Source organism: Ictalurus furcatus, chromosome 16 (genome assembly GCF_023375685.1).
Source record: "Ictalurus furcatus strain D&B chromosome 16, Billie_1.0, whole genome shotgun sequence".
NCBI classification, from domain to species: domain Eukaryota; kingdom Metazoa; phylum Chordata; class Actinopteri; order Siluriformes; family Ictaluridae; genus Ictalurus; species Ictalurus furcatus.
Genome location: NC_071270.1, coordinates 15,276,107 through 15,298,649, shown reverse-complemented (window position 1 = coordinate 15,298,649; position 22,543 = coordinate 15,276,107). Strand labels below are relative to the sequence as shown.

At 41.3% G+C, this 22,543-nt stretch overlaps 1 protein-coding gene across 13 annotated transcripts in view; it reads left to right on the top strand.

Moving 5' to 3' along the window:
* The window catches only part of dlg2 (discs, large homolog 2 (Drosophila)), a 287,192-nt gene that overhangs the window by 57,640 nt on the left and 207,009 nt on the right, over positions 1 to 22,543 (top strand). The window contains exon 1 of one of the 13 annotated variants that reach the window (XM_053645031.1): positions 10,541 to 11,608. The exons of 11 other annotated variants lie outside the window; for them this stretch is intronic. In XM_053645031.1, coding sequence (XP_053501006.1) covers positions 11,567 to 11,608 — 42 coding nt within the window. In that variant the 5' untranslated portion in view covers positions 10,541 to 11,566. Of the gene's footprint in view, positions 1 to 10,540; positions 11,609 to 17,291; positions 20,377 to 22,543 lie in introns of those variants that run through there. One more of the 13 variants, XM_053645033.1, reaches the window with a different exon arrangement.

The window sequence follows — 22,543 nt, the reverse complement described above, 5'->3', positions numbered from 1 at the left end:
CTTCTGTAATAAACCTTTTCACCTGAGAGGACGAGTCTGCGAGTGTTGTCTAATTTCCGCGACAGAGGCAAGGGTCATGCGATGTACAAGCAGACTAAATCAGGCAAAAACCACAAACCAGAATAACACCACACAGGATTTAAGGCTTAGTAATGTCAGGCAAGAATACACTGAGTGGCTACTTCATAGAGATCTGTGGGTTTGAGTGAGTGTGTGTGTGTGTGTGTGTGTGTGTGTGTGTGTATATATATATATATATATATATATATATATATATATATATATATATATATATATATATATATATAATGCATACTCAGCAGAAAAAGAAATGTCCTCTCGCATTCACCTGCTTTTATTTCTAGCAAATTTCTTAACATGTGTAAATATTTGTATGAACATAAAAAGATTCAACAACTGAGACCTAAACTGAACAAGTTTCACAGACATTTGACAAACAGAAATGGAATAATGAGTCCCTGAACAAAGGTGTGTGTGTGGGGGGGGGTGTATTACAGTGCATCTCATCCTCATGGACTGCACCAGATTTCTCAGTTCTTGCTGTGAGATGTTACTCCACTCTTCCACCAAGGTATCTGCAAGTTTTCGATCACGTCTGTGGGGACACAGTTACATGTAATTTTCTAATGCAAGGATGATCAGCTGTCCTTCCTGTCTCCCTGTAGCACTGAGCAGGAACACTAGACATCTTTCTCCTGGTGTTTTTCAGAGTCAGTAGAAAGGTGTCTTTAGTTATTGTAACTGTGACCTTAATTACCTACCAACTGTAAACTGTTCGTGTCTTAAGGACTTCTCCACAGGTGCATGTGCAGTAATTGTTTACTTTTCATTGAATAAGCATGAAAAACATAGTTTAAACCATTTCCAATAAAGATCTGTAAAGCTTATTTGGTTTTTACAAAATTATCTTTAAAATACAGTCTCCTGAAAAAGGGACGTTTCTTTTTTATATTCAGTGTTCATGATTAAGTTAGATCGACGGTGACTGAGAACTTGTCAGCCTTCGTGTGTGTTGGGTGTTGTGGTCCATGGTGGCCGTTTCTGTAGGCCGCGAAGCCGGTTGGGAGTTGCGGTTCGCAGCGGCCATCTTTGTAGGCCGCAATGCATTTTTAGGAATTTGAAAATCGTGGACCCCCTAGCTATATTTCTCAGAACTTGTGCCATGGCCTTAAAGAACCATAGTAACACTATAGTAGTGTTGAGGCTAAATATATAATCGCTAGCATAATGAGCCATAGTAAAATGTTTAGAATACATTGTATTTAATGGTAACTTAAGTACAGCTAAACTTTGTCAAATTAAATGCAGTTGTTAATTGAGAGAGAGAGAGAGAGAGAGAGAGGGGAGGTGAATTGATTGATGGACTGTACATCTTTATAATGCTGTTATCGTAGGAATTCACAGTTTTGACTGTGTAACGCTGTTTTTATGTGTTACTGTTGGAGATACTGTGTGTCTTCCTTCTATTTTAAGCTCTCTTGAAAGTATGCACATCCACCCAACCCCCTTTTCTTCAGTCAACATCTCTCTCTCTCTCTCTGTCTCTCTCTCTCTCTCACTCTCCATTATGCTGGGTAGTCTAAGTTATATAATGGTTTCGGTAGGTTAGTGCTGAACGAAATGCCTCCCACGTGTGTGTGTGTGTGTGTGTGTTGTAACGTATCAGTACCCTGATGCTGCCATATCTTTTTTTTACTGTTAGTGTTACTTGACCACATTTTCCTCTCCTCGCCTCTTCTCTTTTCTCCACCTCCAGCTTTCTTCTTCCTCTTCTGTCTTTTTTTTTTTTTTACCTCCTCTTGTGTGCTTTCTTTTTCCATTCCACTCTCTGGACGGTGTGGGAGCACTCACTTGTTCACTCAGTGTGAGTGAAAGTGAGGAAACACACACACGGCCACACAGAGTTTGTATGTTTTGGAAGACATGGTGTAATGTACACTAAAAACCTAGTGTCATTGCTAATCACTAGGTAACTGGCGTGTTTAGTGTTTACTGCAGCGCAAAACTGACACATGAGGAAGCGATTCTTGTCTGTGCGTCGATTGTTTTCCAGTCTTGTCGATTGTGTACGTCCTTTAAATATTAATACTATAGTGTGCTGACATTAGCTTTTGAAGTGAGCTAAGTGGTGCATCTCATTGAACGGGAACTGAAGCAGACATGGTTCTTACCATATCAGCCAGTACTTCGATTATATCTGCTTTCATTTTTATTTTCTATCACCCATCTCTAATTGCATCAGAGCTGTCTTCTTGCTTTTATCAGAAGGTTCATGCTTTAGAAAGTGTCCATGCAGAGAGGAATGGGTAGAGGGAGGATATTTCCGAGCTAGATCACACATGCATGATAAACTCAAGGCAAAACATGAAGCTAATTTGTTAACCGGGACTACAGGGGATTGTATTTGCATGAAGGAATATGTAATTTGGGGCCTAGTACAAAATTTGTCTAGCTGGGAACAGCAATTGTGTGAGCAAAATAATATTAAAAGTCATTCTTTTGTAAAGATTTTATTTGAAAGTTTTGTTAAAGCCCATCCAGCCAGGATCCTATCCCAGGGAACTCGGGGCACAAGTTGAGGGACACCGTGGACAGGGTGCCAACCCATCTCAGGGCACAATCACACACATTCACATACTATGAACAATTTGGAAATGCCAGTCGGCCTACAACGCATGTCTTTGGACTCGGGGAGGAAACCGCCGAAGCACGGGGAGAACATGCAAGCTCCGCCCACAAAGGGCAGAGGCGGGATTTGAACCCCCAACTCCTGGAGGTGCGAGGCAAACGTGCTAACCTCTAAGCAACTGTACCCCCTTTTGTTAAAGCCATTTGTTTATTTATATATTTATTTCTTTTATCCATCCATCCATCTTCTATACCGCTTATCCTTTTCAGGGTCACGGGGAAACCTGGAGCCTATCCCAGGGAGCATCGGGCACAAGGTGGGGTACACCCTGGACAGGGTGCCAATCCATCGCAGGGCATATTTCATTTTACAATTTTCAAAATTATGTTCCGTATCTTAAAATCTCAAAATAATATGTTTCTCAAAATCAAAACCGTTTTCATGTTATTACTACAGATGCACCCATGTATAAAGGCAATTTTTCACACCGTCGGCCGAAAGTTTACAAACATCCGATGATCAGGGCCAATTAGATCCTGTCAATCAAAAGAGGGCAGGAAAACACACTGATTTCGTGCTGTGTGTAAAGAAGATGTCTCTTGTGTGGAATGACGATAAAACTGCAGTTTGTAAGCTCTGTAAGCTCTGCACTGCTAAAATTATACACCGGACGCTGCAGCAGTGAAGCGGGAGTTTCAGCGTCGAGTCTATTTTATTTATTTTGTTTGCCGCACTGCTCGCGCTGAATTAAAGCACCGGTGCACTGATGAAATATTTAAATGAAGATGAGCTGAAAAAAAGTATATATTGCACAGAATAATATATTTGTAGAGTAGTGTATTTCATATCCAGTTAATGTTAATATATAAAGAAGTTGATATTATATTATATATAAATTATATATATTATATTTGTGTGAAATAACTGAGAATAAAGTTTTATTTCTCCACAATTTCAGAATTGTGGAATTAATTATTATTCATTTAAAAGAAGGCATAAAAGGCCCAACGATCGGTATCGGCCGATATCACTCTGAATAATCGGTTCTCGGTATCGGCTGAAAAATTTAGTATCGGTGCATTTCTAATTATTACAAATTTTTAATAATTACTATCTTTTAATACAAATTGATTTTATATTGAACCTCCAATGCCAACTACGTTCAGTGTAAATGTGTAAAAATGTATATACTTTATGAACAGAACATACACTGATGTCTACTCTCTTTTACTTTGTGTGCATATTGTATTTTTATACAGTTTCATTCTTCTTTTTAAGATTCGATCTCACCACAGCTCTCAAGAACAATTAACACACCGCACAACCTCATTTAAATATTGTTTCCTTACCTAGTGGCAGAGCAGGAAAGCGTATTTCCAGAGAAATTTCATAAGGGAAATAGTGAGTCTGAATCCTGATGATACCACAGCCTGGGAGTCCTTAGCATTGTCAGTGGGAAGGATGGTGTTACACTTTCCCCCTAACCAAACATATACGACTTGGAGTTCATATGCTTTTTAACTACCCTGTGACTTAAAATGAGCAGCAGTATGGATATGCTACGATAACTGAACTTCAGATGTACCACATACAGTATGTGTCCTGTGTTTTCCTCCAGTGCTTGCTGAATGCTCGGTTAGTGGACTGTGATTTAGTAAGATTAGATTCGTCTAGTATTGTATTTTATATAAAATAAGTATGTCCACTGGTTCATTTATTACAGTTTACATGACTGCTCACAAAAATACAGCATGTCCGTTGGTCTTTAACTTGTTTGATTTATTGAGTATCGCTTTAGTAGTGATTTTTAAATTATGTTTCCAGGATATTATTTTTCCTGGGATGTTATTGCCCATCCCTAATTTAAAGGTTAAAGCGCTGATCCGAAACCACTTAAACATAATCGTGAGTCACTCATTTTAAACTCTGAGTGAAAGAAAGTTCAGGAGGACGATGTTTATATGCAGAGGAGGAGATTTGGAGATTGAGGAGATTTGTCTGCTTTGGAGGATTGGGTAGATATGATGATGATGTTGATGATGTTGTTGATGTTGTTGATGATGATGATGCTGATGTATTGCCTGTGGTCAGGAGCATTGTGTGCCTAAGCTCATACGCACAGCTAATGACCTGCAGGTATGGTGACATCATTCACTCACACACACACATACACACACACACACACACACACACACACACACACATGACCATTACACTAATCTGTAACCCATGACAATGATGAGAATTAGATGTCAGTATGAATCACTGTTAACAGTACTGAAATGTTGTGCCCTTCAGGAGTTATGTACTGAACCCCAATCATCAGTTTAGTGGTGGTTTAGTTAAATGTCACTGCGTTCAAAACACTAAGGAATGCCACATGACCACAATATTAAATATATAAATATAATATAATGAAATTCATAATTGTATAAACAGTCCCCTCCAAAACTATTGGAACAGGAAAGCCCATTCATTTGTTTGTGTTACAGACCAAAGACATTTGGGTTTGAGATCAAAAGATGATATGAGATGAGAGTTTAGGATTTCAGTTTTTATTTCCTGGTATTAAACAACATAAAACATAGAACCTAACCTTCTAACAGACCTCTGAATATTTAGGTGAGCAAAAGTATAAGAACAGACAAGTGTTGAAGTAAATTAAAGTAAATAACAAGGTTAAGGTCTAGTGATTGACTTGGTCAGTCTAAATCCTTCCACTTTTTCCCCCTGATGAAGTCCTTTGTTGAGTTGGCAGTGTGTTTTGGATCATTGTCTTGCTGCATGATGAAGTTCCTGTGATTAATTGGGATGCGTTTCTCTGTAAATTGCCAGACAAAATGTTCGTGTAAACTTCTGACTTCATTCTGCTGCCACCATCATGAGTTACATCATCAATAAAGATTAGTGATCCTGTCCCAGAAGCAGCCATGAAAGCCCAAGCCATGACACAACCATCACCATGTTTCACAGATCAGCTTGTATGTTTTGGACCATGAGTAGATCCTTTCTTTCACCATCACATTGGCTTTTCCATCACTTTGGTAGAGGTTAATACTGGTTCCAGAACTTTTGTGTATTTTTTTGTGAATTCCAATCTAGCCTTCTGTTTCTTACTGCTGATGAGTGGTTTGCATTTTGTGGTATGGCCGCTATATTTCTGATCTCTATGTCTTCTTCGATTGCTGGATTGTGATACCTTCACCCCTGCCCTGTGGAGGTTGTTGGTGATGTCACTGACTGTTGTTTTCCTTGGCCGACCCATTTAGTGTCTGTTGCTCATTACTCCAGTGGTTTCTTTCTCTTTCAGAACATTCCAGATTGTTACCTTGGCCAATGTTTGTGCAATGCCTCTGATTGATTTTCCCTCTTTTCTCAGCTTCAAAATGACTTTTTTTCTCCCATAGACAGCTCTCTGGTCTTCATATTGGTTTATCCTTTGTAACAAAAAAATCTTCACAGGTGAACCAGAAGGCTAAAACCAAGAGTAGATGTTCAGAGTGATCTACTGTTTAAACACTCAGTTTAACAGGACACACCTGGGTAACAAGCAACAGTCACATGCTCCTATATTTTTGCTGGCATACAAATTTGATGTTCTGATACGAAATGTGCTATGTTCTATGTCATTTGTGTAATGAATTAGGCTAAGTCTTGTTAATTGTGCAAGAAATAGGATGTACTATATCAAGTGCTGTTTTATCGACAGGCAGCCAGTTTTGTTAAATTAAGGCAAAATCTTAGTCAGTCATAACCTACTTAATAACCACAGATATATATATATATATATATATATATATATATATATTTTAATGTTAAAATCTGCTTCGTCAGTCCTTATTTTCTATCCATTGATTTCCTTGGTGGTGCGGGGGTTTAAACTCTTAATATTGACCTAATCTTTGAATGTAAGTTACTGATTGAAGTTTCCAACTCTGAATGCAGTTCTTTATGAAAACGTCTTCCAGTTATAGTAAGCTTGAACAGTGCCTCCTGTTTGAAACCAAAGGTGTGAGTAAAACATTAGTGAATACAAATGTTTAGCATTGTGATCCACAACAGGCCCACTGACATGCTGCTTGCCTGATTACTATCCACTGGAGGTCATACAGAAAATAACTTTGAATGACAAAGGTTCTACTAAGATAGCAATTAACATATATTATTAAAACAAAGTGGCTGTCACATGAAATGAATGAGATTGAGGAGTCCAGTGCCTTGGAATTAGTGGCTAATTAGTGGCTTTTGTGCCTGGCTGTGTAATAATTGTGCAGGTAAACCCTGACAGACTTTAGAAAGTACTGGTGGTATAGTCCCAGCGTTAATGATGTACTAATGGTACAAATAAGGGAATTCCTACAGGCATTTAGACTTTTTTTAAAGACAAATGTAATGTAGTTTATTCATTTTAAATGTATTTTTATGATTAAATAATTTTATATTCTTATATTTTGTTTGTATTGTCCAGGTGCCAGTCCAGTCTGTGTTTGCAGTGTATCACATGCTCTTGCTATAGAAGGCCTGGTATGTTTTTATGCTGTTATTATCGAGGATGCTTGCATTCTGTATTTAATTGGATCTCATAGTCTCCTCTTAAATGGTAAATGGCGCACTTATATAGTGCTTTTATCCAAAGTGCTTTACATTTGTCTCATTCACACACACTCACACACCAATGGTAGCAGAGCTGCCATGCAAGACGCTAACTTGTCATCGGGAGCAACTTGGGGTTCAGTGTCTTGCCCAAGGACACTTCGGCATGTGGAGTCATCCGGGCCGGGAATCGAACTGCCAACCTTATAATTAGTGGACAACCCGCTCTACCACCTCCGCCGCAGCCGCCCCCCACCTCCGCCCCCACTGCATGGTCACTCTTGTTACCTATCTTGTTACCTATCATGGTCTCTTGTTACCTATCTTGGGATCCTCATTAAAACTCTCTCTCTCTCTCTCTCTCTCTCTCTCTCTCTCTCTCTGTCTCTCTCTGTGTATGTGTGCGCGCGCTTGTGTGTGTGGAGGGTGTTGACAATTTGCTGTGTGCAGGGCTAAGTCTGTTTGCAGTGGTACGGGGCATGACCCCACATCCACTCACTTAGTAACCCTGGCCAATACTTGCCCTCGAAAATAGGTAGATTTCCCATTACTCTTACAGACACAGGTTCAAAAGACTTGAACAAATAAATAGCAGGAGGAAGCACGAGATGTTAGGAGGCATGCTAGACATCTATTAATGTGATTGTGGAAGGGAGGACCATTTGACTGCACTCTCATACTCGTTCAGTTTTCTGTTGTGTTGTAAAACACACTAAAGCTGCTATAACCCGCTGAATCGGCACTAATTCCTTTATGTGCTGTGACCATAGAGGATAAAGAGTCGAGAGTTGGGCAACTCCGACTGCAGATTTCATCTGTCAGTCTTGGGTGAAGTGGGTTTGATTGAAGATTATTGAGACTGTTGAGCTGGAAGGACAATCTGAATGTGTAGGAATGGTTTTACTTGAACACATACAGTACATATCTATTGAGTGTGTCTTGGAGTTCCAGTAATGTGACGGGGTGAACATGTATGTGTGTGGGTCTCGTCAAGGGAGAGATAGATAGACCCACATGCATCGCTTTAATGTTAGTCATGACAAATGTGTGCAGCTGACCTTTTGAAGCCTTTGTGTGTACATGTGTGAATGACTCACCCGCTCAGTAGAAGTTGGAGTTATATTTATATGTGTTAAAGCGTTTGGTTTTGGTTGCAGCATTGTCCTGTTTGCAGCATTTTTGGACTTACGCTCACTCGCTTTCTATTTCTGTCTGTTGCCTTGAATGCGTCACAGGCAGGAGAGAACATCAGTGTGGGTAAAAATGCCAGTGACATTTAAATAAGAGTAGTTTGTATGAGATCGTGTGGGAAACGTCTAACGGTAATACAAGCTACATACCCACTTACACTTACCTGATGACTAAACGAAGCCAATGCAAAACACATCTTCTCCAGTCAATGTGTGTGTCCAATCGTGTGCATCTGAAGCATTTATTTTTTGCCACATCTATGCTAATTTTAGGAACTACATTTAAAATCCTTGGGCAGCAAACTCTCCTTTTGGTCTTACATTCGCCCTGTGTGCACATTTCCACTCCCTATCTACATGCTACCCTTCCATGCTCTCTATCTATCCATACTTCTTATCTTCACACTACCTTTCCATTCTTCCTGCATGCACACTACACTTCTAAACTCACTATCTGGACACTAGCTAGTCTAGTACCAACATGGTGGAAGTATGTGATGTAACATGGTAATGTTATTTTTAAATTTTAACAGTGCAGATGCGTTCATTTCCCAAGTTTCCTAACTCCCTCTCAAATGGAAGTTCTGCAGCGGCTGAAATGATCATACTACCATGTCTCTCTTTAACATGCAGAAGCACCTTCATAATGATGTAGATTTATGCGGTATGTACTGTACCTGATTCAACAACATTCATTTCATTAACATTTGCAGGATGTCATCAGGTATGCTACTTCATAAAGAAGTAAATGAATGCTCCGTGCACTTGATCAAACAAAAGTCATTTCACGGACATTTGGTAGGATGTCAACAGGTATGCCAGTTCTAGCTAGCTGGTAAGTTATTGTATTAGCCTAACGCTGCGTCCTTTCTGAGTACTTACAGTAATTCCCTTTCACACTTCCAGCACACTGCAGTTTTTGCACCTAATCCATTTTTCTGTTTCAGACTTACTCCACTCTTTCTCTGCTAATCTATACTGTAAAGCAGGGTCCACAGTAGAACTAGTTACCGTGGTAACAGGGAGACTGGCACCAAAAATATATTCTATAAAGCATCTCTTATTCCTCCCGCTCGATGTCACCTTGTGCCAACATCACACACACACACACACACACACACACACACACACACACACACAGAGAGAGAGAGAGAGAGAGAGTTAGAGGGAGAAGGAGAGAAAGAGAGAGAGGGAGAGAGAGAGCATATTAATCTGGTCTAGTACATTGAGACACACAGTTGACAGAGGTTCTGCTCTGGTCATCACATCATTTTCCTTTAATAATATACAAACCTCATAGTGTGTGTGTGTGTGTGTGTGTGTGTGTGTGTGTGTGTTGAATATCATGGTTAAATACGTCGGTAATCGTTAAAGTCATAGCAAAGAGGTTATATATTCCACTTAAATTAATGTCCATTAGCCTTAATTTCCTTGAGTTTTGTTCATATAAATACTTTGAAACAGTCTGCACTCACATAACAATATTCAGGAAGAAAAAAAAATAAAAATAAATATATATATATATATATATATATATATATATATATATATATATATATATATATATATATATAGAGTAACATATAGAGTAATATTTCTAGTCTCTTGTGCATACAGAAATACAGTAGCTAACTAATACAAATAGGCTGGTTAGGGTTGGACAGTGCCAGATGCTGAGTGCTCTATTGAGTCAGAGTTACGCCCCCTAGTGGCCATCGTTCTCGGGTCCAACAAGACTCTCTCGTGCAGTATTTCCCAACCTTTTTTCAGTCACAGCACCCTTTGAAAATTTCCAACAATTTGTGCCACCCTACACAAACACTAATGCTAGACAGCGTTAGCTACATGAGGATGAAGTTGATGGTCCGGAAGCATCTGGAGCTTTTCTTTTAAAAAATCTGTCCATATTCTTTTACACTACACACGCATCGCACCACGCTAATTATTAAGATGAATCACACGCATATGTTACACAGACTGACGTTGATGTGCTGCTGACGGGTCAGCGAGGGGGGTCAAGGGGAGGGAATTATTATTTTTTAAATAGATCATTTATTATTATTATTATTATGTGTGAGTGTCTGTCTTATTATTTCATCATATCATATGTTTTTATTTTACCATATATTATATGTTTTATACACATTTTAGCATGTGGATTATGGTATGTGTGCATGTTGGCCATTTGAAGTGCGCATTATCGCAGAGAGATGTGAGAAAATGGTTTTTATCTGAGTCCTAAAAGTTTTAAGCCTGTATACTGCTTATTTGCAGGTATCATAATCATATTCGGAGCCAACGCAAAGGAGATAATACAGCTCCGTTTTCTTTATTAATTTCACCACTACTCCATGGCTGTTCCTTGTATTTGCATTTTAATAGGTGTCCATGAATTATGCATCTTGACAAAGCGTGCACAGCCGACGCTTATGCCCGGCAGATGATTTATTCAAATCAGAAAATCTTTCAATACTAATAAACACGTGGACGTCCGGTCGATGTGCAGCTGAGACGAGAACTCCGGTCCACGTCTCTCCTAAACTGCCGAGGATTCTTTTACTGTAGGACAATGGCATAATAGCTGTGTGTGTGTGTGTGTGTGTGTGTGTGTGTGTGTGTTTGCTTGAACAGATGTCTAAATAATGATTATTCAGACTGTCCTTCCCCAGTATCAGACATCTTTCCCCATGTCAGTTTTGCAAAAGTGTCGACCGTGTGTTGAATCCGATGCAGTTCTACATCTCAGAGTAACGAGTCGCCTTTGAAGTCCTCCTACATCCTCCTTTTTCTGGAGCGCATCGGAGATGGAGAGAGAGGATTGAGTGAGAGAGAGAGAGAGAGAAGGGGGAGCCAGAGTCAGGCTGTTCTTCCTGTAGCTTTGCATCTTTGACCGTTGTCAGCTAAAATATTTGCTTCTGCAGTAAGGCGTAGTACAGCTCTTCCTGCATGCCCACCAGCCATGCATGCACGTGTCTATGAGAGCCATAGCAGAAGAGTAGAAGCTGCTGACTTGTGTTTCGGGATGTAATCCACTTCCAACCTTGCACTTCCGCTCTTCTTTTTTTTTTTGTTTTGTTTGTTGTTTAAGAAGCACCGGCATACACAGTGACACTTATGCCACAGGAGAACTGCGATGTTTTTCGCATGTTATTGCGCTCTGAGGACTAATGAGAAGGTAGGACAGAAATGAACTGATGTGTACGTGTGTGAGGAGGTGTGTGGATATGATAATGAGTGCAAGTGCTACAGGTCTGTGTCACACTGGTACAATTCTGATTCATCCTTGGAAAGGATGTTTTGACAGCTCTGGTGTGAATGCATTCGTTTCTTCAATCAGTATAATGAGCAAGGAAGTCGTGTAATTCTTAAAAACGCATACCGTTTATCCACATTGCACTCTTTCTCTTCAAGTTGCACGAGTTTCCTTGTGCACTGCCAGATGGCGAGCTAGTTTAGCTTAGCGTTAGAGTGTGTAATGGGGGCTGTGGTCCAAGTCTTTTTACTCTGTCTGTCTGTTTCAGCTCAAGTTTCTCAGCACAAAACTTTCGATACACATTTGTGACATTTCTGCAGGTGACTGGAAGTGTGTGATGGGTAGAGTGTGTATTTAGCAGGCACAGGGATTAAGATTTATGAACCTGTTGTGGCAGAGCACTTGTTATGCAGATAAAAGACACTCCCTTTATCACTCATTTATTACCTGCTTCCTGAAACCTATCATTCACCTTTTCTCTTCTCTCTCTCTCTCTCTCTCTCTCTCTTTCTCTCAGTGTGTCATGCTCTGCCTGTTTGTGTGCTGCATGTGTAATTACATTTAATTTGACCTAAATGAGTCAGTCGTTTGGAGCCTTGAGCTTTCAAAATTGTTCTTTTCAAGTTAAAAGTTTCCTTATGAGATGATTACATCAGTTTTATTATACAGGGGGAATCTCCAGGGTTGGGGGTTCAAATCCTGCCTCTGCCCTGTGTGCTCAGGGTTTTCATGTTCTCTCCGTGCTTTGGGGGTTTCCTCTGGGTACTCCGGGTGAGGGTTGTAGTAGGCTCGCTGTGCCTCCCCCAAGAGGAATGGAGCGAGGATCCTGGCCCATGTTTCTTCCTCCTATTGCTTGCATAGGGTGACATGCTCGAAAGTCTACAGATAGGCCTCAACATCGTCCTTGCTGCAGAGCTTTGTGAGCAGATGCCGGGTCTCCTGGCAGGGGTGCGGGAGAGGAACCGATGCACCCGAGCATGGTTTTTTCTTCAGGGCCAGCAGCTCCTGTGTGGCCATACGGATACTAGCTCCTGGGTCACCTCCTGCTGCTGGATGTTCATCTCCAAGAGGTGCTGCAACATGGGATTCATCATGTTTTGTTTTGGGGGGGCTACTCAGAGCTGAAGCAGGGCAGAACACAGACACACAGGAGGCAGACATTGGGGAAAAAATGCTCTTATATTTTTAATAAAAGTCAGTATGTGGAGGTCAGGGGTGCATGAGGGAAGGGTGCAGGGCATGGAGCGTGGCGTGCAGGTTGTAGCAGCGTTGAGGCGGTGCCCAGAGTGATGGGGGTGGAGCTTGGGTGCTGGCTGAGAGTGCAGGGAGGCCAGGGAGCGTAATTCATCCTCTGTTGCTTTTCCATGTTGCGTCCCGCTTTGTCCTGTCATGATATAACTGCGATGAGACATCGTAGAGACATTCTGTCTGCTGCCACAATTCAACAAACTGCTCATCTTTTCAACCTCGTAAGTTTTGTTTACTTTTCATCATCGCCACTACTGTGTTAGTAGCTGTCCTGTGGGTTTTGTGTAATTATACATCGTCCTCCTATTGCTAACTTGAGCAGCAGTGCTCACACTCAGAGATTTTAATCAAAATTTACGGACACTGCCAAAACTTTGTCATCGACTGTCTTCGGTCACAGCGGCACTAAATCGGTCATTGGTGAGTATGTCACATCTCTGAGACCACCGATCTCAACTCCTGACCGAAGATTACCATTTACGACGTGCGCGGGTGTGTGTGAGACAGCAAAATCAGGCCGAATATCGTAGCATGTAAAGTCAGCTTGAGTTGTAATGTAGTCATTTTCACTTGAACTAGCATTCAGTGCAAACTCACACACATCCTATGTAACCAAATGATAAAAAAGTAGAAGTATCATAATAGCAATAGTAGTTAAATAGTATAATTAATAATTAACTGATTAATAGTCTAATAGTTGAACTTCCAGGACTCGTTTGAATCAGATATTCTGTAATATATGTTAGGCTGCTAAAAATGAATATTTCTTAGTTAATTATGTGAATGTCTTGTATAAGAGAAGCACTGTAATGGTAAAAAAAAGTGCTGGGGACAGGGTGAAAATGAGGCAAGGGAAAAAACCTACATATAACCTACATAATTGATTTATGTTGTACATAAAGCCTTCAACTTCTAGAATCCATTGGCATGTCTAGACTTTCTCCTGTCTGAATTTCTGGTTACTATTATAATGAGGTAATTATAATGAGTCTTTATTGGTCACATATACATTACACAGTGAAATTCTTTTCTTCGCGTACCCCAGCATGATAGGAAGTTGGGGTCAGAGCGCAGGGTCAGCCATGATAGGGTTAAGGGCCTTGCTGAAGGGCCCAACAGTGGCAGCTTGGCAGTGCTGGGGCTTGAACCCCCGACCATCGGATCAGTAACCCAGAGCCTTAACCATACGGGACTGTGTTTGTCAGCGTCACGTTAGTTGTGCCTTCATCAGTGGGTGTTCATGGACGTCCACTTCTCAGCGGATCCGCAACACTTCCAGTCCTTTTGAATTTGTTAATAAGTTTGGCAACAGTGTCGTGTGTGATGTGTATGTGCTTGCCATGTTTCCTGTTAAATGTTCCCTATGTATGGAGACTTTTAGGACACCCCGTAGTTTCAGTACTGGTAGTGTGATATTTAATGTGTTTAAGTACGGAGGCCAAAAATGTGTTATCATGAAAACACTGGTCCTGCCATTGAGGCAGCCATCATGGGAATGGTATTAATCCATCCATCCATCTTCTATACCGCTTATCCTTCCTTCAGGGTCACGGGGAAACCTGGAGCCTATCCCAGGGAGCATGGAGCACAAGGCGGGGTACACCTTGGACAGGGGTGCCAATCCATCGCAGGGCACACTTACATACACATTCACACACCCATTCATACGGACACTTTGGACATGCATGTCTTTGGACTGGGGGAGGAAACCGGAGTACCCGTAGGAAACCCCCACAGAACATGCAAACGGGCTACAGTGGGAATCGAACACCCTGGAGGTGTGAGGCAAACGTGCTAACCACTAAGCCACCGTGCGCCCTCATGGTATTAAAGAAACATTAATAATGAAAAAACCAAACTTGTAGGATGCAAACTTTTCACAATGCACAATACATTGATTCGAATCATTCCCATCTTCACCCTGGACAAAACCAGCACTTTGTTTGCTACATCAAAAAGCAACAAGTAATCGTTGCCTGAGTCTTGTTCTTCCTGAGTTCATTACTTACAGCACAGTAGCTTAGCCACACAAAGCTCTCCAGGACTATATTTAGGTCTATTATACATACTTATTATACAGACTGGCTTTGTCTACTTTAAATGTAGGGGGTTTTAATTAAAGCCTTAACTTTGATGGAAACATTTTAATATATATTTAATATCTTGCTGCATTTTCTGTAGTCTCTGGCATATACCCATAATTTTCTTTCTGCCATCATTGTGTTTGTCATTGTGTGGAGTAGCTCTGAGCAGTTGTGTGTTTGTGTGGAGGGGTTGTATGCAGCCGTTCTGTCTCGGTGTGAAATGCGAGTAGTCGACTCTGTGCTGCAGCTCCTAATGGGTTTATCTAAGGAACAGGAACAGACTCTGCACGCTTCCTACGGATTAGACTGCCAGTGTGCAGTAGGATTGCAGAGGTGGACATGTGTGTGTGTCAGAGAGAGATGGAGGAACCTATTGTGTGTGTATGTGCGCGTCCGTGTGTGCATTCAGTAACATGAGATCGATATACAGTGTGGCGGAGTGTGGCAGTTACGAGAAATCGATGTGATGTTTGTAAAGTGTGCATTGTGTCTCTGAGAGGTCTCCGTGTGTGTCGGTGGGTTGCTGCGTGTGGGATGTGTGTGCATGGGAACGGATGTGTGTGAGATTTAGGGGGTGGATGTGTGTGGGTGGTAGTGGTGGTAGGACGTCTGTGTGTGTGGGGGAGTTTAGGAGCATTATGAATGCGGCATCTATGCAGCCTCTTGTCTTTTCTCTCACTTCTCTTTCTCTGAAATTAGCAGGTTGATTAATGATAGGCTGACATTGGGTATGCTAGTCGAGCTAGCATCCATCTGTAACAAAAACTACCAGACGAGGTACAGTTGCAATCAAAATGATTCAACCCCCATTGCAAACCAGGTTTATTGTCAAAATTTATCAAAATTCTGTACTTTCAGCTGTTTGCAATGAACAAATCAAACAAAATCAATTGAAATAGTTCAACACAACGAACACTTCAAGTGGTTTCCACAAATTCAACTGAAATTGCAGCTTATAATGATTTCTCCAGTTTCAAAATTATTCAACCCCTTCATGGCAAGCATCTTTAGTACTTAGTAGAGCACCCTTTTGCTGCAAATGAGATGCAGAGCTTCTGGCAGCGTTCCTGAGGAATCTTAGCCCATTCCTCATGAGGTATGCTTGGGATCATTGCTTGGGGTGGCTGTGGCTCATGTGGTAGAGCGGGTTGTCCACTAATCTTAGGGTTGGCGGTTCGATTCCTGACCCACATGACTTCACATAATGAAGTGTCCTTGGGCAAGACGATGAAGTTGCTCCCGATGGCAAGTTAACGCTTTGCATGGCAGCTCTTCTACCATTGGTGTGTGTGAATAGGTGAATGAGAACCAGTGTAAAGCGCTTTGGATAAAAGCGCTATATAAGTACAGACCACTTACCTCATTTACCATTGTCCTGTTGGAAGGCATGACGTTTTCTCCTAGGATTTCCTGATACTTGTATAGTATACTGATACTCACTGAAACCTCAGTGCCTGTTGCCACCAAGTCTTGCTGCAGGTCTTATGCAGTCACTCGATGGTTTTTCACAACCTGTCTTCTCAGAAATCTGGTTGCAGACGTTGATAGCTTCCTTTTTCTGGCCCATCCAATTATTTGATGCATTTTCTGCCCCTAGCCAGTTGAGGAATTTCATGTGTTCCAGCTCAAGCACATCTGGTGCAACTAATGAAGCCCTTGATTAGTTTATCAGGTGTGCTTGAGACAACACCTGTTTTGCATATCTGTGCTGTTGTGAGGGATTCTATTCAGGGGGTTGAATAATTTTGAAACTGGAGAAATCATTATAACTTGCATTTTCAGTTGAATTTGGGGAAACCACTTGAAGTATTCGATGTGTTTAACTATTTTAATTGCTTTTGTTTGATTTGTTCATTGCAAACAGCTGAAAGTCTGTACATTTTGACAATAAACCTGATTTGCGATGGGTGTTGAATAATTCTTATTGCAACTGTAAAATCTCTCTCACAGGCAACCTTTTTTCTCCGTCTATCTGCACCTATACAGCCTCATTCAGCGAAGTACTTTGTAAACACCTTGACTCTCTGTTTCTAGCAGATAAGTGTGACTCATCGAGTATGAATAGGGAATTGGAGGTGCAGTTGATGAGGGGTGGGTGTAATACGAGCCAGGAGAGTGCTTTCATTCATCAAGTCTTCACAGTACCAATACAGAGACTTGCTGGCTATGTTTACATGCAGCATAATAATCTTTTAATAATTTGACTGAATGCTCAATTGGAATAAAAATGTATACACCTCAATCACGATAGCGTAAACAGATTAAGACTAATCTGAATTAAGTTTATATCTGGTTCTAATGAATAATGTTCTTTTATTAATCTGTTAAATAGAAGAATAATAGGTGCAATAAAATGGTCATTGAAGAGAACACAATTCATGCTACACAATTTAATCTATTCAAAATAATTGTGAGGTTGGATTAGTTTAGCAAGGATGCAGAACATATACACATTCATAAAGCCTGTACGTCTTGTACACTTATTCTCAAAACAATTGATATTTTAATATTGGTAACATTGGAAGGGGAGTAAAGTCATTATAAACATAGTACGGATCATCACTTTCATATGTGTTTGTTGAACATCCCATCCCTTTGCTGTTGTAATAACCTCCACTCTTCTGAGAAGGCTTTCCACTAGATTTTTTTATAGCGTGGCTGTGGGGATTTGTGCTCATTCAGCCACAAGAGCGTTACTGAGGTCAGGCACTTTGGTCAGGTGAGAAGGCCTGGTGCACAGTTCCAAATCATCTCAAAGGTGTGCAGTGGGGTTGAGGTCAGGGCTCTGTGCAGGCCACACGAGTTCTTCCACACCAAACTTGGCGAACCATGTCTCCATGGGGCTCGCTTTGTACACAGGAACATTGCCTTACTGGACCATGTTTGGGTCCCTTAGTTCCAGTGAAGGGAAATTGTAAAGCTAGAGCATACAAAGACATTCTATACAATCGTGTGCTTCCAACTTTGTGGCAACAGTTTGGGGAAGAACCACATATAGGTGTGATGGTCAGGTGGGTATAAACCTTTGGCCATATACAAACCTTTGGGCGGCTGTGGCTCAGGTGGTGAGCGGGTTGTCCACTAATCATAGGGTTTACTCCACACTCCACATGCCGAAGTGTTCTTGTGCAAGACACTGAACCCAAAATTGCTCCCAATGTCTTGCATGGCAGCTCTGCTACCATTGGTGCGTGTGAATGGGTGAATGCGACACAGTGTAAAGTGCTTTGTAGAAAGGTAAAAAAACAAAAGTGATATATATGTGCAGAGCTTATAGTGTATATTTTAAGGGTATTTCTGGCATGCAAGAAGCATGACCTAGAATGGGCGTAGGCAGTGGCATCCCTGTCGACTCCATTGGCAGTGAGTTCTACTTGTTTCGTCTAAAAGCTGTAAAAGAACTAGCTTGTACTGTATACAGACTGATGTGGAAGCTGAATCATTTGTTGGACTATAAACAGCGGCGTTTAATGGCCAGTTCATTGTGTGTTGGTGTCATGCTGGTGAATGAAATGGTCACTACTCTGGTGAAGAAAGTAGGATTGTGGGCTGAGAAGTGGGAGTAGCAGGGTTCACTGCTATGGTGTGGTGAAGCTAGTTGATACCGCCACTTGCAGAGTCATTCTGGAACCCAACTGATTTAACCTTTCAAAGCTAAGCCTATGCTTGGAATGTTATTTAATGCATCTGTAGTGTACGAGACAACACCATAAACACCTTCTCAAGTGTCGGACACTAATGTGACGTGACGGACACAGAGCTATTTCAACTTGAGTGAGTCCCTGATCAAAGTAAAAAACTCATTCGTTCATGATGCTGCAGGATTGCGCTGAGCTTTCAAGAAAACAAGAAAGAGAAAAAAACAATAATGCATGGCCGCGTTGGGCTTCCGTACTTATGTGTGAATGAGCGTGTGAATGTGTGTGTGTGTGTGTGGTACTTTGTGATGGAGTGGGGTTTTCCCTGGAATGGCATATGTGCATTTGCTCCCAGTGTTCCCAGGATAGGCTTCAGATTCACCATGATCCTGGCCAGGATAAAATGGTTACTGAAGATGGATGAAAGAATTAAGAGTTTTGACAAGTTTTCCTGTACTGAGAAAGGACGCAAAGCCTGTTTACTCAAAACTCACTCGTAACGCAAGCCTATGAGCCGGTACTTTTGGTAGTTTTGACACATATAGTAAAACCAATTTACTACACACTATAAACACACTCTAACAGGATGAAAGAATGTCTTACAAAACACTGTTTTGTATTTTCCCACACAACTACGTCAGTGATGCAGTACCAGGAAAGCTCGGCTTTAGAGCTTAATGTACACGGAAGTGTCAAATGGGTACGTTTGAATAACTGTTTATCGACGTAATTCAACAACTTGGATTGTTGTGCCGTACTTGTTGTGGATTGTGCTTGGACTTCCTTTATAAGTGGGTTTAGAGTAAACAAGTTTTCCTTATGTTTCTTAGTACGACTCTTGTCCTTGGTCATTGCACATACGATGGACGTAGTAGATAGAGACTAGGATAGAGACTATTGATATTGGTAATGAGTCTTTATTGGTCACAGTACAGTGAAATTCTTTTCTTCGCATAACCCAGAATGCCAGGAAGTTGGGGTCAGAGTGCAGGGTCAGTCATGATACCTGGAGCAGAGAGGGCTAAGGGCCTTGCTCAAGAGCCCAACAGTGGCAGTTTGGCACTGCCAGGGCTTGAACCCCCGACCTTCCGATCAGTAACCCAGAGCCTGGCAGTGCTAAGGCTTGAACCCTCGACCTTCCGATCAGTAACCAGACTAGGTTGAAAAAGCTCATTTAATATTATTAGCCTTTTATCTGTCATCTTGTATCATCTGCATAAGATGTCGCCCATCCGATTCTTGTTTCAGCTACACCCAAAGTCACGCACTTTTGCATTCTTACCTCCACACATTCATTCAGCATCAAAAAGTCTCTCCTGTACTGAGTGGGAGTCTGTAAATAGCTAAGCTGATGATAGCAGTAAGATCTTTTCTCACTTAGTGAAACGATACTTGAGAAAATGCGTTGCTCTGTGGTATTCTCAGGTCCCGGTGTTACACTGAAACTGCTCCAGGTGCACACTCTGGCCCTGGTCTTTTTGGTTCCTGCTTGGCAGGGTTTCCTGCAGTGGACTACGTTATGTGCCGCAGAGCGCTGATTGCAGCGATGGGAAAGCACTTCAGGGCTGCCCCTCATGTCAGACACACACACACACGCACACACTTTGCTGGCCAGAGAGAGGGGAGCCATTCTGTCGAGCCTGTACACACTGTACTGTCTGCCTGAATCTTCTCTCACACACTCGCAGCCATGCAGGAGCAGTGGCAGAGCAGCTCTGAGGTAAGGACAGACAATCAGGATTATAACAGCTGGTTTAGTTGAGTGTTGCAACAGGACTGGAGGATAGGTTTTTACAAGATGTACAGTATATAGTGAAGTGACTGAGGATATACTTGCAGGCATGTTTCAGGTTGCGGTCCCTGAACTCCAACCAAACTGTAGCAAAGTGGCTTGCCCTGCGCTCCTGCTCTCTTTCCTGCTCTTTCTCGTTCTGAAACCCTTCCTCATTCTCTCTAGCGCTGATTCGCTGGCCTCTACTCCTCATAAATGTCATCATTTCAGTCTCGTTAGTCATTTTTCTCTCTCCTCATTTCTCACTCTTTACAGATGAGCGCTGGCTACAAGGAGCCTCCTTTTCTGAATGCAGCAGATGGACCTGCTGGAGTGTGGAAGTGTACACTTGTGGCTCACTTCAACTTTAGAGCAGTTGGTGCAGCTTGTGTGCGTTTGTGTATTAGTGGTTGTTGCTTATGCCCTGTTTTGTGCTCTTGTCTGATCTGGACACACACACGTGCACACACACCTACACAGAGTAAAGAAATTTGAATAAAAGGAACAGATTGAGAACTGGAAAGGTAGGGAGAGATCTGAGAGTGTGAGCAGAGTGTCTTTCCAGTCTGTGTTCACACACTTGCTATTGATCAGCTGCAGTCTATATCTTTTGAGTGCATTCTTTATCCCATTACCCATCTTTCCATAGCCCAGCACAATATCTCCATTGTTCACTCAGCTTCTCCAGTTACGGCCTGCTTCCATTGGTTGCTGGTGTGTGTGTGTGTCTGTGAGAGAGAGAGAGAGAGAGAGAGAGAGAGAGAGAGAGAGAGAGAAAGTTCATGTTACCCCTTCACTGGACCTGTAAATATGGGAGGCAGATACTTCACGCACACTCAAACACAATATGAACCATAAGACATTATCCTATAACGTCTGCTTAGTGTGTGTCTTCAGCAGGTACCAGTTAGCAACAACATTATACGCAGCTATTATACAACCATTAAATCCATGAATATATATCTACCAGCATCAAGAACTTAAAATTTTTTTTGTTGTTGTTGTTGTCAGGTGTATATTTCATTTAATTATTACCCGCATCACTAAGGTGTGGAGTTTTCATTCCGTAATCAGATTTCTTAAGTGCATGTAAACCCGATCAGATTTTGTGCACTTAGTAGATAGTTCAGTGTAGACACTTTGCTTTATTAAAGTGCACCTATTATGGTTTTGAAACGTGCCTAATTTTGTTTTAAAGGTCTCGTACAATAGATTTACATGCATCCGAGGTCAAAAAACACTTTAACGTGCTCATAATTTAAACGGCAGCATTACCTTTTTTCCTCAGTGTCAAAAACGACTCGTTCAATGATCCGTTCTAAAGGATTCATTCTAAACTCCTCCTTTCATAGAGCATACTCTGCTCTGATTGGTCAGATGTCCCAGTGTGTTGTGATTGGTCTACCGCTGTCAGCGTGTGTCGAAAAGGAAACGCCCACTACCATAACGAGTTTCAGCTCCGTCTGTTTGTGAGCAGCCGATGAAGACCAGAGGCGGGGATTTTTGTTATAACTAACCTACGTAGATTAGTACAGAAAGTAAGTCTGGAATTACTAACGACTCGATTCATCTGTTCAGAATCGCTTCCTTCTTTTGGGAGTCAATAACGCCATTTGTCGTGTACTTTGATTTTTGAAAGTTTGCAGACATTTATACATTCACAACCAGCTCTATAACACACTACATGAAAGGGAATATGTGAAAAACCATAATAGGTGCACTTTAAGTGTAATGTTATGAAGGCTGCACAACACCTACCCTTTATGATAACCTACATACACATTTATAAAGACGTATTCCAAGGCTGATTTTATCAGTTTGACATTAGACCCAAGTTAAGTGACAGATTTTTGTACGGTCGAGTCAGGATATTTTCATTATTATGTGCCTTTGCAATCATATGATAATGGTAACGTGACATCAAAATCAATCTCTGTAATTTACAATTAGACAACATATACATAATCCTGTCATAACCATGCCACACATATTCATTGACTCATGGATGAATCTGACTTTACTTAAGCGCTAGAGTAAATACATAACTGTCATTACAGTGCCATAACATTGTCATAAGTATTCCGAACAGTCTTCTATACAGAAATAAGAAACACAT